At 51.7% G+C, this 13817-nt stretch overlaps 3 protein-coding genes across 7 annotated transcripts in view; 1 reads left to right on the top strand and 2 right to left on the bottom strand.

Moving 5' to 3' along the window:
• The window catches only part of LOC137671137 (GON-4-like protein), a 30735-nt gene extending 24870 nt beyond the window's left edge, over positions 1-5865 (top strand). The window contains exons 26-31 of one of the 2 annotated variants that reach the window (XM_068414490.1): positions 490-609; positions 903-1016; positions 1501-1708; positions 2515-3292; positions 3702-3804; positions 4986-5865. In XM_068414490.1, coding sequence (XP_068270591.1) covers positions 490-609; positions 903-1016; positions 1501-1708; positions 2515-3292; positions 3702-3804; positions 4986-5135 — 1473 coding nt within the window. In that variant the 3' untranslated portion in view covers positions 5136-5865. The remainder of the gene's footprint in view (positions 1-489; positions 610-902; positions 1017-1500; positions 1709-2514; positions 3293-3701; positions 3805-4985) is intronic. The other variant, XM_068414491.1, reaches the window with a different exon arrangement.
• On the bottom strand, positions 5778-12471 carry MSTO1 (misato mitochondrial distribution and morphology regulator 1). 2 transcript variants are annotated; one of them, XM_068414494.1, is made up of 14 exons: positions 12397-12471; positions 11895-12018; positions 11772-11826; positions 11635-11704; positions 10489-10537; positions 10011-10167; positions 9775-9892; positions 9549-9683; positions 9274-9426; positions 8211-8342; positions 7884-8068; positions 6539-6637; positions 6346-6464; positions 5778-6094 (listed from the first exon to the last, which is right to left on the bottom strand). In XM_068414494.1, exons 1-14 carry the CDS (start codon positions 12469-12471, stop codon positions 5856-5858), a joined length of 1710 nt encoding a protein of 569 aa, XP_068270595.1. In that variant the 3' UTR covers positions 5778-5855. The 2 variants fall into 2 exon arrangements, with proteins under 2 accessions (XP_068270595.1, XP_068270594.1); XM_068414493.1 differs by having other exon boundaries at positions 6539-6640.
• A 123-nt stretch (positions 12472-12594) lies between these two features.
• DAP3 (death associated protein 3) overlaps positions 12595-13817 on the bottom strand; it is a 173903-nt gene continuing 172680 nt past the window's right edge. For all 3 annotated transcript variants that reach the window (XM_068414771.1, XM_068414768.1, XM_068414769.1), the window contains exons 11-13: positions 13198-13287; positions 12844-12961; positions 12595-12716 (exon numbers count right to left, since the gene is read on the bottom strand). In XM_068414771.1, coding sequence (XP_068270872.1) covers positions 12631-12716; positions 12844-12961; positions 13198-13287 — 294 coding nt within the window. In that variant the 3' untranslated portion in view covers positions 12595-12630. The remainder of the gene's footprint in view (positions 12717-12843; positions 12962-13197; positions 13288-13817) is intronic.

A 13817-nucleotide genomic window follows, 5' to 3' on the forward strand; every position in this document is an offset into this window, starting at 1 on the left:
ACTCAAATTGAGGCTCAGTTTCCAGAGAGGGAAGCAGCAGGGTGGGATAGCTGTTGGTGGACTGAAGCAAACTTGTCAAATTTTTTTACAGCATTCATGTCTCTTCTAACACAGTTGAACTTAGAATCATTTTGGTTGGAAAAGACCTTTAAGATCATGGCGTCCAACTGTTAACCCAACACTACCAAGTCCACCACTAACCCATGTCTCTCAGCACCACATCTACTAGTCTTAAATCCCCCCAGGGATGGTGACTCAACCACTGCCCTGGGCAGCCTGTTCCAATGCTTGATAACCCTTTCAGTGAAGAAATTTTTCCTGATCTCCAACCTAAACCTCCCCTGGTGCAACTTGAGGCCATTTCCTCTCATCCTAAACTTGTCCTATCCTGGAATTCTCAATATTCAGAAATTTCATGAGGAAAATAAAGTTTGGTCTGCTGAAGAGCTATCATGATAGAGCAGGTTTTGTGTGTTTCTTTTCTTATAGTTTGATGGGTTTGAAGAGGTTTCTTTGCCAGATGTGGAAGAAGAGGATGAACCACCCAAGATGCATGCAGCCTCAAAAAATAAGAAGCGTAAAGAGATCGGAGGCCAGAACAACGACAAGGTGGGCCTGGGGTATCTCACTAGTCTACGTATCTGGACTCCGAGCAAATGCATGCCCATGAGGAGAAATGTGTCTTATCAAGAGACATGACAACAGCCTAAAAAGATTTGAAGAAAAGGGATTGAAATGTTTCCACTGTGCTTTGCTCGCTAGCAGCATAATCGCTTTAATTCTCTCTGGGTGTGCACAGAGTGCTGCTCAGCCCTTCCTGTCTCACCTGGGGGTTAACCTTCCCCTGACTGTCATCTTTGTGTACCGTGCACGTTTGTCAGCTGGAGTATGTCTGTTTCCAGGAGGTCGAGTGGGTAGATGGGATGAAGGAATGTTCATGTTCCTGCCATGAAGGGAGTAGCGATCTCAAGCTAAAGAAAAGCAAAAGGAGGACCTGCAGCCATTGTAGTAGTAAGGTTAGTTGATAGGCCAAGTCATTGGAGTGGTGAGTGGAAAGTAGAGTCCTGCCAAGAGTCCCCGTGTTGTGATGATCTGTCCAGCCTCCATCCTTATGTCTCCAAAATCATGTGTTGAGGAAGAAAGTAAATCGGAAGGTGACCAGTAGTGTCTCCAGAGCTCTGACTGCACTACCTGGCCTTCCCCTGTCCATCTCCTCACTTTCTACTGTCCCTCCTTGCTGTGCTGAATAGTGTTAATTTTGATGTTCTTTCGAGTTAATAAGCTTTTTTAGTGGAAGATGCTTGTGTGGCCACTATGTGAAAAGAACAGTGCCTGTTCATAATAATAATAATTTAAAAGATTCAGCTTTTTATATGCAAACATATTGCCAAATCGAAGCCTTTGTGAGGGACAAGGAATGCTTTGGAAGCAAAGGCCGAGGTGTTAGGTTTGGATTGATAGACCCCATCGGTAAGTGTATGCCTATATATTGATCTGCAGGTGTGTGAAAACAAATTTTATAAAAATAAAGATTCTCAAGAGCTGACTGCCAGCCTTGTTCAACAAGAATCAAGTCCTCAGCCTGAAGGGAAGGATTCTGGAATGTCTAAGGAACCTGCAGAAGAAAACCTGGAGAACAGAGATGAGGGAGAGGATGTCCAGAGCAGAACAAAAACCCTGTCTAGTAAAGTTGACTCTCTGGCTTCAGGTATGTGAAAGTCTTGTGTACAGACAGGAATGTCATTCATCACAAATGAAAAGAGATATAGAACTTCCTAACGTGAATTTATTGAGATATGGGAACTTCTGATAATCTTTTTTCATTTTTTTCCTTGTGTTCATCCACTCTGGATGCTCTAAACATGCATCTGTCCAGAGCATTCCCTTCAAAAAAAGCTTTCCTGACTAGATAACTATTTTCCCCTTTTCAGAATGATTGGTCCACTTAAGCTTCTCTTGCTAGCCTACTAACCCAAATCCCAGGTCTACCAGTCCATGATAGTGTTGGGTTTTTTTCCTCTCTAATCTTCCTTTAAATTATCTCCTTCGTGTTACTTGGTTTTTCCTTCAGTCTGGTACAGACACGGGGAAACATGATTATTGCAGGATAAACAACCTGCAAGAGATCTCTTCTTTCCTTCAGTAACCACATCTCAATTAATGCACCTGTTGGAGACAACCCACTGATTAGATCTGGTGATTTAAATTGAGAAATTTTGTTTTGGTGCAACACACTTAAGTTTTTTCATGTGTTCAGCACTTCTTCACACAGCAGCTGGTTGTAGTAACCCACAACGGTGAAGAAAACGGTCTGCAGAGTGTCTTCTTTGAAGTACAGGATGGGTAAACTGCAGATAAAATTATAAAGCTGCTCCTAAACTGTGCTCTCCTTTACAGCGTTATGCCCTAGAATAATTTAAAAAAAAGAAAACACTCTTAAAAAGTAAATTAATAAAGCCTCCAGAAGTTTTTCTTACTAACATCTAGTCTAAACTTGTTTGGGTTTCTTACCAGGATCTCACCTGGAAGGAAAGATCGTCTCTGGCAACCACGCATCTTCTGAAAAAGCTGCACTGCCCGATAACCAGGTTCAAGACACAGGAGTTGGGAATACTGCAAAGGACAGTGACTCCTCTGTCACTGGCCCGAGATGGACACCTCTACAAAAAGCTACTCCAAAACTACCTCAAGAAACCAAAAACTGCCCTTGCACTGTGGGAAGTGAGAGTGAGGGACTAAACCAGCAAGGTCAAGGAAATGCAGATGCTTCCCTTGGGCCGAGCGGAGATCTGCTGCTGTCTTCTCGTTCTGCTACAGTGAAAGGTTTAACGGGACCTTGTTCCTCTTCTGGCAAGAGTTTGTGTCAGACTGAAGGGCTTCATTCTGATTCATCAGATAAGCTCGCTCTCTCTGGTCATGCTTCAAAATTAGGTGTGAAAGAATTTGAGGGACCACCTTTGCCTCTGGAAGGAAAACCTGAAGCAAAGCAGGGCTGGGTAACGCCGAGTAGAAAACCACCAGTGGGTAAGAGCTGCAGCTCACAGTCCCCTGATACTTTGGAAAGAGATGATACGGGCTGCACTGGAAATGTTCCTGAGAGCAGATTAAAGTCAAATGCAAACAACTGCTTCCAGGTGCATCAGCATTCTGAGCAGGTAGAATATAGAGTGGTTCCTGCCTCCCTGGGGCAAAAGGAAGAGGAGCAGCAGCAGCAGCGAGTCACAGAAGCAACTGTGTGTGCGAAGAACAGCAAAGTCAGCTCAACTGGAGAGAAGGTTGTTCTCTGGACCAGGTATATCTGCCTGAGCTGCATCTTATGTCCTTTGTGCATTCTGATTTTGGCTTCATATTAGAGAGAATCCTTTAATTTCGTATTCCCACTTTCTAATGTCCTCTGCCCCCTTTGAATATTCCTGCCTTGTTCCCTCTAACCACATTCTGTCATAGCTTCCATCTCAGTCCTATGAGAAATACTGTCTGCTTGTGGCAGTGTAATTGTTGTAGTACTTCAGGCTGGGAAAGCATTTTTTTTTCTCCTTCAAAAAGCTTAAAAACAGGTTAAATGTAGCTCTGCTTAAAGATACATCCTGTGATTGGTGGTGGGAGCAGCAGTAAAGGAACAAACCCACTGGGCTCGTGGCGGTTGAAGTGTGTCAGCATTTGGTTTTGGCTGCTGTCCTAACTATTGTCCTGTTTTGCAGGGAGGCTGACAGAGTCATCCTTACCACCTGTCAGGAGAAAGGAGCCCATCTGGAAACCTTCCATGCCATCTCGCAGAAACTGGGCAACAAGACTGCCAGTGAGGTGAGGGGTTGGCATGGAAAAGCTTGCATCTGCTACGGGGGAAGTCGGGGGCAAGGAAGGAAAGGTGGAGGTCTGCTGTCACATTAGTCTCCCAAACTTTAATTTGATGCTGCATCATAGAAGAATAATCCCAATTGCAAATAAAAAAAACGAAACCAAACCAAACCCTGATCTGTTCTGGTGGAGCCAAAACTCCTGACTGCCATGGTCCTTACAACGTTACCATCGATAGTCTAGCCTGACATTTGGTACCAGGAGTGTTTCAGTGACTGCTGCTGGGGTCTTCAGCCTTCTACTTCAATACAAGGAATCTGTCGGAGTTTGTCTCTTAACCTTCCCCACATCACTGCCTAGGAATCTTCTAAACCACCAGTTTTTTACCTGCAAATCAGTAGAATCTTAAATGTTAGAGAATCATAAAATCATTTTGGTTGGAAAAGACCTTTAAGATCATTGAGTTCAACCGTTAACCCAGCACTGCCAAGGCCACCACTAACCCATGGCCCTCAGCACCACATCTACATGGCTTTTAAATCCCCCCAGGGATGGGGACTCCACCGCTGCCCTGGGCAGCCTGTGCCAGTGCTTGACAACCCTTTGGGTGAAGAAATTGTCCCTGATCTCCAACCTAAACCTCCCCTGGGGCAACCTGAGGCCATTTCCTCTCGTCCTATTAGTTGTTACCTGGGAGAAGAGACTGACCCCCACCTCACCCCACCCTCCTTTCAGGCAGTTGTAGACAGCGAGGTCTCCCCTCAGCCTCCTTTTCTCCAGGCTAAACCCCCCCAGGTCCCTCAGCCGCTCCCCATCACACTTGTGCTCCAGACCCTTCACCAGCCCCGTTGCCCTTCTCTGGACTCGCTCCAGCACCTCAAGGTCTTTCTTGTCGTGAGGGGCCCAAAACTGCACCCAGGATTTGAGGTGCGGCCTCACCAGTGCCGAGTCCAGGGGGACGATCCCTGCCCTAGTCCTGCTGGCCACAAATCATAGTTCTTCCAAAGAAAACAACAACCCAGTGCTCTTCCATTTCTCTTTCCCTCTATGATTGAATCTCACATAAAATGTGACTGTGGGTTTTTTTAATGTGAAAGCACAAAACACCTTGAACTTCATAATATGAAACTTCCATTTCCTACTACCTTTTAAGTCACGAGTCTTCTTGGATTTCCCTTGTTCTTCAGGTATCCCACAGGTTCAGAGAACTGATGAGGCTATTTCATACGTCCTGTGATGGGAGCTCTGAAGATGAGGAGGATGCAACTAGTACCAGTAACACAGACCAGTTGTCAGATAAAGATCTTCTGCTTTCTGAGGAAGAACCTGATGACTAAGGTTTTTCTGCCTTGTTAAACTACTGACTGCCTCAGAAGGAGAGTTGTTTGCCAGTTTGCTGCTAGACAGGTGCTGTGGGTAAAGGAAAAATGTTTGCACAGGTACTTAAGTTAGCACCTTTTTTTTTGGTTCACTTTCCTGCTACACTTCTAACAAGCTGCACTTCTAGATCTGTATTAAACTGAAGGAACGAAGGAAGGTGTGAGGGTGGGAACATCCTCTAGAACCTACGTGGTTCAACAGTGAAAGGACAGAAGTGATGCTTGTGGACACTGACCTCACTCCACGGGGAAGATGGGGCCACCAGCCTTTGAAAAGAACATGTACATATTGTATCATAAGATGGCTGTTCTCATGTGGAACAAACACATGATTTGGGTTTTTTTGTAAGTTTTCCCCTTGTGTCGATTGTACGTGGGAAAGTTACAATCTGAATCCTGTATTTATTGTGTGGTCTTCCTCTGACAGACAGAGCAAATTCACTTTGCAAAGTTTAAAAACCCCACCAAACATACAAAAAACAGCCCCCAAAAAAGCAGCTTTCCTCCTTTACAACACAACTGCGAGGAGCTGGACAACTTACGCCAGCCTTTGTTAACAGGATTTTGCCAAAATGAAAAGAAAGTAGCAGTTGGGCCATCTTTAAAGCCATTCCCTTTATTTTGAAAGTGATCTTAAAAGAGATTCTTCCTTCCACTCTCTCTAGTAATAAAGATGAGTTAGTCTGAATCTGCTTCATCTTCAGATTCATCTGCTTCAAACCCTGTTTCATAGCACTGAGATAAAGTTCTTAACTCCTCTAAGGCCTCCTGGAAGTCACCCTGTTCAATGCCGGCAGAGAAGAAGCTGGGCCACCGCCGCGTGTTCAGCTTCTGTAGATCCTTGTATAAGCTGGAGAGGAGCGTGTGTAGAACGGGTGACGACTGCAGGGCTGCTAGGACAGGGATGCTTTCAACAGCTGCAGGGAAAAACACCATCATTTAAATATACCAATCAACATTTGTTACCCCACCCTGTTCCACCTCACAAGCAGTTGCTTTAGGTCAACTCAGTGTAGCGTAAGAGTTGATTAACACTCATGTTTGCCCTACAAACACTCAAAAGTGGGTTGTTTTTTTTTTTTAAATAATTCTCTTTTACCTCTGTTAGACCCTACTGCCCTGACATGATTTTTTCTGTTGCACAGTCAGTTTAAGGGACACTTGTTACCTGCTGAGGAATGATGGGGAGGTTTGTCCTGGAGGAAACCTTGTCTGGTCAGAAGAGGAGAAAAAAACTGGGGGTACGGAGGCAGGGTATGACACGGCTGCTCGAGCACATGGGATGTGCTGTAAGGAAGAAGGGGAATAGTTACCCACAACTCGCTCTACCTCCAGTTGCCAGTTAAAAGACTGGTACCAACCTGAATGCCCCAGGAAAGAGGGTGTGTAAGTAACGCTGCAGAATCTCCTCAGTGCTGTCGCACATGTGGAGTGGAGAAGCGGGCTGCTTTCCTCGACAGCTGCTGCAAAGAAAATCAGTTCATGGTTTTCCAGGGGACTTGACTGAAAAATGGCAGTGACCCAGCTGCTTTTAGCTGTTTTGTTATAAAGTAGGTAGCAAAGAATCATTGAATTGTTTTGGTTGGGAAGGACCTCTAATATCATCAAGTCCAACCGATAACCCAGCACTGCCAAGGCCACCACTAACCCATGGCCCTCAGCACCACATCTACACGGCTTTTAAATCCCCCCAGGGATGGGGACTCCACCACTGCCCTGGGCAGCCTGTGCCAGTGCTTGACAACCCTTTTGGGGAAGAAATTGTCCCTGATCTCCAACCTAAACCTCCCCTGGGGCAACCTGAGGCCATTTCCTCTCATCCTATTAGTTGTTGCCTGGGAGAAGAGACCAACCCCCACCTCACCACCCCCTCCTTTCAGGCAGTTGTAGAGAGCGAGAAGGTCTCCCCTCAGCCTCCTTTTCTCCAGGCTAAACCCCCCCAGGTCCCTCAGCTGCTCCCCATCACACTTGTGCTCCAGACCCTTCACCAGCCCTGTTGCCCTTCTCTGGACTCGCTCCAGCACCTCAAGGTCTTTCTTGTCGTGAGGGGCCCAAAACTGCACCCAGGATTCGAGGTGCGGCCTCACCAGTGCTGAGCACAGGGGGACGATCCCTGCCCTAGTCCTGGCCACACTAGTGCTGACACAAGCCAGGATGCTGGTGGCCTTCTTGGCCACCTGGGCACACTGCTGGCTCATATCCAGCCGCCATCGACCAACACCCCCAGGTCCTTTTCCAGCCACTCTTCCCCCAGCCTGTAGCGGTGCGTGGGGTTGTTGTGCCCCAAGGGCAGGACCCGACACTTGGCCTTGTTGACCCTCACACAGTGGCCTCAGCCCAGTGATCCAGCCTGTCCAGGTGCCTCCGTAGGGCCTTCCTGCCCTCAAGTGGATCAACACTCCTGCCCAGCTTGGTGTCATCTGCGAACTGACTGAGGGTGCACTCGATCCCCTCATCCAGATCATTGATAAAGATATTAAAGAGAACTGGCCTCAATACTGAGCCCTGGGGAACACCACTTGTGACCAGCTACCAACTGGATTTAACTCCATTCACCAGCATCTAACTGGCTGGATCACTAGACTTTTCCCCCCACCACCATGCAGCTGACACTCCTAACAGAAGGATTGTCAATAGCTTCCATAAGGAATCGTTGCTGTTGAGCCAGAGCTCTGAAGGGAACGGTGCGGTTCAAACGCCGATTACCTGATGTGACTTTCTTTGTGAATTCCCCGTAGCACAACAGACTGAGCAAAACAGCAGCTGACTTTTTGCTCCCTACACGAAGACAGAAGCTTCCAGGGCACGTCCTCCTGGTAGGCACACAAAGTATCGGCGAGCGAGTAGCCGTGTGGGGCAGGAAAGGGAACAGAAGCCCACGCAGCCACGACCTACGAGTCAGAGAGGGGGTGACAAGTCACGATCTACAACACGCTCCTCATGTCCTGGCTGCGGAGCAGAACAGCAGCTCTCGCCTACGGCAGTTCAGGTGGAGCTGAAAGGAGGGGAGGTGGCTCTTTGCTCTGTCCTTACCTTCCTCCCACAGAAGTTAAGCGTTTCGGCAAGGTGCATCATAGAGCCCTGCGAGGAGCAGAGCCGGTAAGGAGCGGTGAGGGTGTCGAGCGCTGCTGCCAGAATCGCGCTGCTGTGGTAGTTCAGTGATGCCTGTGGAGGGAGACAAATGGGGGAGTTAGTTAGAGGACAAGTTAAATTCACCTGTGCCTTAACTGATTTTGGTATATTTAACGTAAGCACATTGTAAATTGTGCTTTTGTAGAGGCTGTGTTTAACGCTTACTGCAGGGTTTGGATAAGCAAGGATTTGCTGACAAATGCTGTTGCCAGTTTTCTTGTCAGCAGCTGCTTAGTGCTCAGACAAGGCTGAGTTACATATTCTGCACGTGAAGAATAATCACAGAATCACAGACTGGTTTGGGTTGGGAGGGACCTTAAAGCCCATCCAGTTCCCACCCCCCTGCCACGGGCAGGGACACCTTCCACCAGACCAGGTTGCTCCCAGCCCCATCCAACCTGGCCTTGAACACTGCCAGGGAGGGGGCAGCCACAGCTTCTCTGGGCAGCCTGGGCCAGGGTCTCACCACCCTCACAGCAAAGAATTTCTTCCTCAGATCTCATCTCAATCTCCCCTCTTTCAGTTTAAAACTGTTCCCCCTTGTCCCATCACTCCATGCCCTTGTCAAAAGCCCCTCTCCCACTTTCCTGTAGCCCCTTCAGTGCTGGAAGGTGCTAGAAGGTCTCCCTGGAGCCTTCTCTTCTCCAGGCTCAACAGCCCCAACTCTCTCAGCCTGTCTCCATAGGAGAAGCAATGCAGTAAAGCATTTTTTTTCAGTGCCAAAACTGAAGGCAATACAGCAACTGAACAACCGCAAAAAAAGAAACATGTTTATGTTTTTAAGAGTATGAAAAACTTATGGGAATGAAACATTGGCAGCGAAGTCTCGGCTAACAGTGAAAAAGCAGGAAAAATAATCTTCTCTGCTTAGAACACCATGATGAAAAACCATTGCTGAAATAGTGATAAATCTGAAAAAGCAGAGAGCCAGCCAAGGTGGGGGTTGTTTCTGTACGGTACCTACATCATAGTTTATATATGGAAATGCGACGGGAGGTTGTGGCTTGATTCCTAGACTCCCACCGAGCGACAGGGGACAGAAGAGCGAGCTGTGACTGGTGAGATGGACAATTCCCAGGGCTGCATTCATCAGCCTGTAAAAATTCTTCTGACAATCCTTGAGAGGAAAAAAAAAAATCCAACCATTACGATCTTAAAGATACAAACCAGAAAGGGCCTAATCCAGACTGGGCACGAAAGCGGCGCCTGGTCCTGGTTTTTCCTCCATTATTTACTTACTTCCTCATCGCTCGTGACTGGAGTCAAGCCCCAGGTCAGGATTCCTTTTCCCGAATACTCATCGTGGAGCAGTTCTGTCACCTTCGCACCAACTCCCGAGAATCCATTGTGTAGGTCACAGAGGACTTGAAATCCCTGTGTAAAACAACGGCAGCACCTGAAATTCTGCTTAATCTTGAACAGAAAGTTCCTTAAAAGAAAAGGGAGCTTAGATGAAGCTTCAAACCTGCAGATAATCACACTCTTCAACATAGAAGTGCAACCTATCTTCCAACTCCTCTACGCAGCCAGGATCCTGCAGGAGACTTTCACCTTGCCCAAAAGCTTCGAGACAACCACAGTCTCTAAGAAAAAAAAAAAGGGGAAAAAAAGCTTTTTCTATCCCCTCGTCATTTTTCCTTGAAGGCAAAACTAAGCTCCTGTTCTGGACAACAGACTCTGCCCCAAACCTCTCGGACGTACCCATCGTGCAGGTACTGACGGATGACGTAGACGCTCTTGGGATGCAAGTGGACGTTGAGGTAATCGGACCAGACCTGCACGCTGCCGCCTGAGTAAACTTCCTGGGAAACAGCGAGTCGCGAAGGGGCAGGAGATGTGCCTGGGGCACGAGATGCGCCTGGAACGAGAGGGATGTGAAGAGTGAAGGTCTTTTCAACTCCGAACGTCCCCTTGAATAAAGAAACCAAAACCAGCTTTTTATCTTGTCCAGTTTCTTAATCTATTTGCTGCTCTTAGACCCATCCTTCTGTAAGCAAAGACTTCTTATCCCATGGTTTTCCATCTTCCCTCGTGCTTGTTCACTGCCAAACTGTCCACCATCACCCTGCTCTCACAGGGCTTGTTCTACCTTTTGGGAACTCTTTGATCCCAGCAAGTCAACCAAAGCCAAAAACCGGACAAAACAGAAAGAAGTAACACACAGAAAATGCACACGCACCTTGAAGTGAAGTGCTGGACCTTCCCTTTACGTCAGAGGAAGCATCTTCCTACGGGAAAAGCCCAGTACGGCTGTTACGTGATGCTCTGCCTCGGCCTCCCGCGTGTTACCGGGCAGGGAGTTAAAGCAAATGCCACGAGTGAAGTAAACCCACATGGAGTCCATGATAGAATCATCGAATCACAGACTGGTTTGGGTTGGGAGGGACCTTAAAGCCCATCCACTTCTAACCCCCCTGCCACGGGCAGGGACACCTTCCACCAGACCAGGTTGCTCCAAGCCCCATCCAACCTGGCCTTGAACACTGCCAGGGAGGGGGCAGCCACAGCTTCTCTGGGCAACCTGGGCCAGGCTCTCACCACCCTCACAGCAAAGAATTTCTTCCTAGTATCTAATCTATTGGTAGTGCTGGGTTAACGGTTGGACTCGATGATCTTAAAGGTCCTTTCCAACCAAAACGATTCTGTGATTCTATAATATCTAATTTAGATCTCCCCTCTTTCAGTTTAAAACCGTTCCCCCTCGTCCTGTCACTCCATGCCCTTGGCAAAAGCCCCTCTCCAGCTTTCCTGTAGCCCCTCCAGGTGCTGGAAAGTGCTAGAAGGTCTCCCCGAAGCCTTCTCCAGGCTGAACAGCCCCAGCTCTCCCAGCCTGTCTCCAGAGCAGAGGGGCTCCAGCCCTCGCATCATCTCCGTGGCCTCCTCTGGACTCGCTCCACCAGCTCCGTGTCCTTCTGCTGTTGGGGCCCCAGAGCTGGACGCAGCACTGCAGGGGGGTCTCAGGAGAGCGGAGCAGAGGGGCAGAATCCCCTCCCTCGCCCTGCTGGCCACGCTGCTGGGGATGCAGCCCAGGACACGGGTGGCTTTCTGGGCTGCCAGCGCACATTGCCGGCTCATGGTGATCTTCTCGTCACCCATCACCCCAAGTCCTTCTCCTCAGGGCTGCTCTCCATCCATTCTCCTCCCAGCCTGGATTTGTGCTTGGGATCGCCCCGACCCACGTGCAGGACCTTGCCCTTGGCCTTGCTGAACTCCATGCGGTTCGCACGGGCCCAGCTCTCCAGCCTGTCCCGGTCCTTCTGTCCCGCCCTCAGCAGGGTCCGGGCAGCCGCCGCGTCCCCCCCGGCCCCGCTTCGCCCGCCCTCACCGTCCGGCGCCCGGCGTCCCGCGGCGCGGAGCCCCCGGCGCACTCCAGGTAAGCCGCCACCTCCCCGTCCCTGCAACACAAACCGGCGGCAGCTGCCGGCGGCCCCCGCGCCGCCCCCGGCCCCGGCCCGCACTCACCAGGCCACCGGCGCCTCCGGGCCCGCGCCGCCGGGGCTCACCGCGCCCACGCCGCCTGCAAGAGAGGCCGGTCACGGCGGGGCCGCCCCGCGCCCGCCCCGCTCCCCCCCCGCCCCGCGGTACCTTTCAGCTCCAGCGCTACCAGGCGCGGCGTGAGCGTCTCCCGGCCGCCCGCCGCCCGCCCGGTACGGAACAGCGCGGCGGGGCTGAGCTCGGCGGCCTCGGCGGGGCTGCGCAGGGCGGCGGCCTGCGGGGGGAGCGGGTCAGACCCGCGCCTTGGGCCCCACCGGTCCCGACCCTCGCCCCGCGCCGGCCCCGGTCTCGGTCTTCATCCCACGCCGCCCCGGTCCCGACGCTCACCCCGCGCTGCCTCGATCCCGGTCACGGTCCTCACCCAGCCCCAGTCCCGATATCCACCCCGCGCCGCCCCGGTCCTGCTCCTCACTCCGCCCCGCCCCGGTGCCGGCCCCGGTCCCGGTCCCGGTCCCGGTCCCGACCCTCGCCCTGCGCTGCCCCGGTCCTGGTCCGACCCTCACCCCGCGCCGCCCCGATCCCGATCCTCGCCCAGCACCGCCCCAGTCCCGGCCCTCACCCCGCACCGCCCCGGCCCCGCCGCGCCACGCACCTGCAGCCCCCACCAGTGGGCCCCCACGCAGCCCGCGAACTGCCCCAGCTGCAGCGTCACCGCTTCCCCCGGCATCGCGCCCCGCGCCCCCAGCGCGCACGCGCGTCCCGCCCCTCCACCCGTGGCGGGAAAACCGGACGCGCGTCACCGCCGGGGCCCCGCCCCCCCCGGCACCCCCCGAGCAGCCGGACACCGACACCGGGAGGAGCCGCCGCCGCTCCGGCCTTTATTGCGCTACAGCGGCCCCGCCAGCCGCTCCAGCTGCCGCGGGTTGGAGCCGCTCAGGAACCGCAGCTCCTCCTTGCCGTCCTCCGTGCGCGCTGCGAGACACAAGGTGCGTTATTGGGGGGGTGCGGCCTCCTCCGGGGACCCCCCCGGGCCCGCCGCCCCCTCGGAGGCCGGTCGGTCGGCGGGGTCCGTTCCCCCCCGCCCCGGCGCGGAGCTGACCTTGGTCGTGCTGCAGCCACTTGCGATCGAGGTAGTAGCGGTAGCAGCTCTCGAACTCCCGCGGGCTGTAGTTGGGGACCGGGATGGGGACGAAGGGATCCAGCGCATCGAAGCCCTCCTGGGGGGGGAGGCGGAGGGTGAGGCCCCGCGGGAGCTGCCCGGGGGCGGGGGGCGCAGCTCGGCCGCGTAGGGGCTCAAACAGGGTTAGTTCAGAGGAGAATAAAGGCGTATTGTGATATGAAGAGAGGCTAAAGCGAAGTCTGTCGCCCCAACCCGAACGCAGGTCCCAAACCTGGATTTCTTTTTTCCCCCAAGGGAAGAAAAAAAAAAAAACCCCGAGAGGCCCAGGCTCACCTTCCCCAGCAGCTCCTGGGGCAAATAGGCAGAGCTGGGTTTGAAGAGCGAGCCGGTCTGGCTGAGGGTTGTCACAACGGCACCTCCGCTCTAAAGGAAAGGGAGATTAGAAACCCTCTTCGCTGCGAGTGTAGTGTTTGTGAAGTAGTTACGGATTGATTCTGAACAAGTGAGGTATTGTCTTCTTTGATCTTTACTTCAATTCCAAAATTCTATATAAAGGACTTATTAAAATGTTCCTAAGTTAGCCCTGGTGACTCCGTGGACACACGCAGCACAGGGAACGCACAGCTGGTGTCTCCAGTGCTGGCATTAACTGTGTCATTCTTACCTATCAATGGCTTTCGGGTGATGTTAGATTTGTAGCTTTGTGCTTATCGGTGTGTAGCTGGAATTGCTGAGAATAACGCGCCCAAAGACGCAGACTGAACTTACAGAATCCCAGACTGGTTTGGGTTGGGAGGGACCTTAAAGACCATCCAGTTCCCACCCCCCCGCCACGGGCAGGGACACCTTCCACCAGCCCAGGTTGCTCCAAGCCCCATCCAACCTGGCCTTGAACCCTGCCAGGGAGGGGGCAGCCACAGCTGCTCTGGGCAACCTGGGCCAGGCTCTCACCA

Source organism: Nyctibius grandis, chromosome 17 (genome assembly GCF_013368605.1).
Source record: "Nyctibius grandis isolate bNycGra1 chromosome 17, bNycGra1.pri, whole genome shotgun sequence".
NCBI lineage: Eukaryota > Metazoa > Chordata > Aves > Nyctibiiformes > Nyctibiidae > Nyctibius > Nyctibius grandis.

Excerpts from the sequence above, each read along its gene's own strand:
- MSTO1 (XM_068414493.1), bottom strand. The coding sequence starts at position 12,471 with ATGCCGGGGGAAGCGGTGACGCTGCAGCTGGGGCAGTTCGCGGGCTGC. Across the intron at positions 12,019-12,396 it reads CCCACTGGTGGGGGCTGCAG|GCCGCCGCCCTGCGCAGCCC; the intron begins GTGCGTGGCGCG and ends CTCCCCCCGCAG. Across the intron at positions 6,641-7,883 it reads CACAAAGAAAGTCACATCAG|CAGCTGTCGAGGAAAGCAGC; the intron begins GTAATCGGCGTT and ends TTTTCTTTGCAG.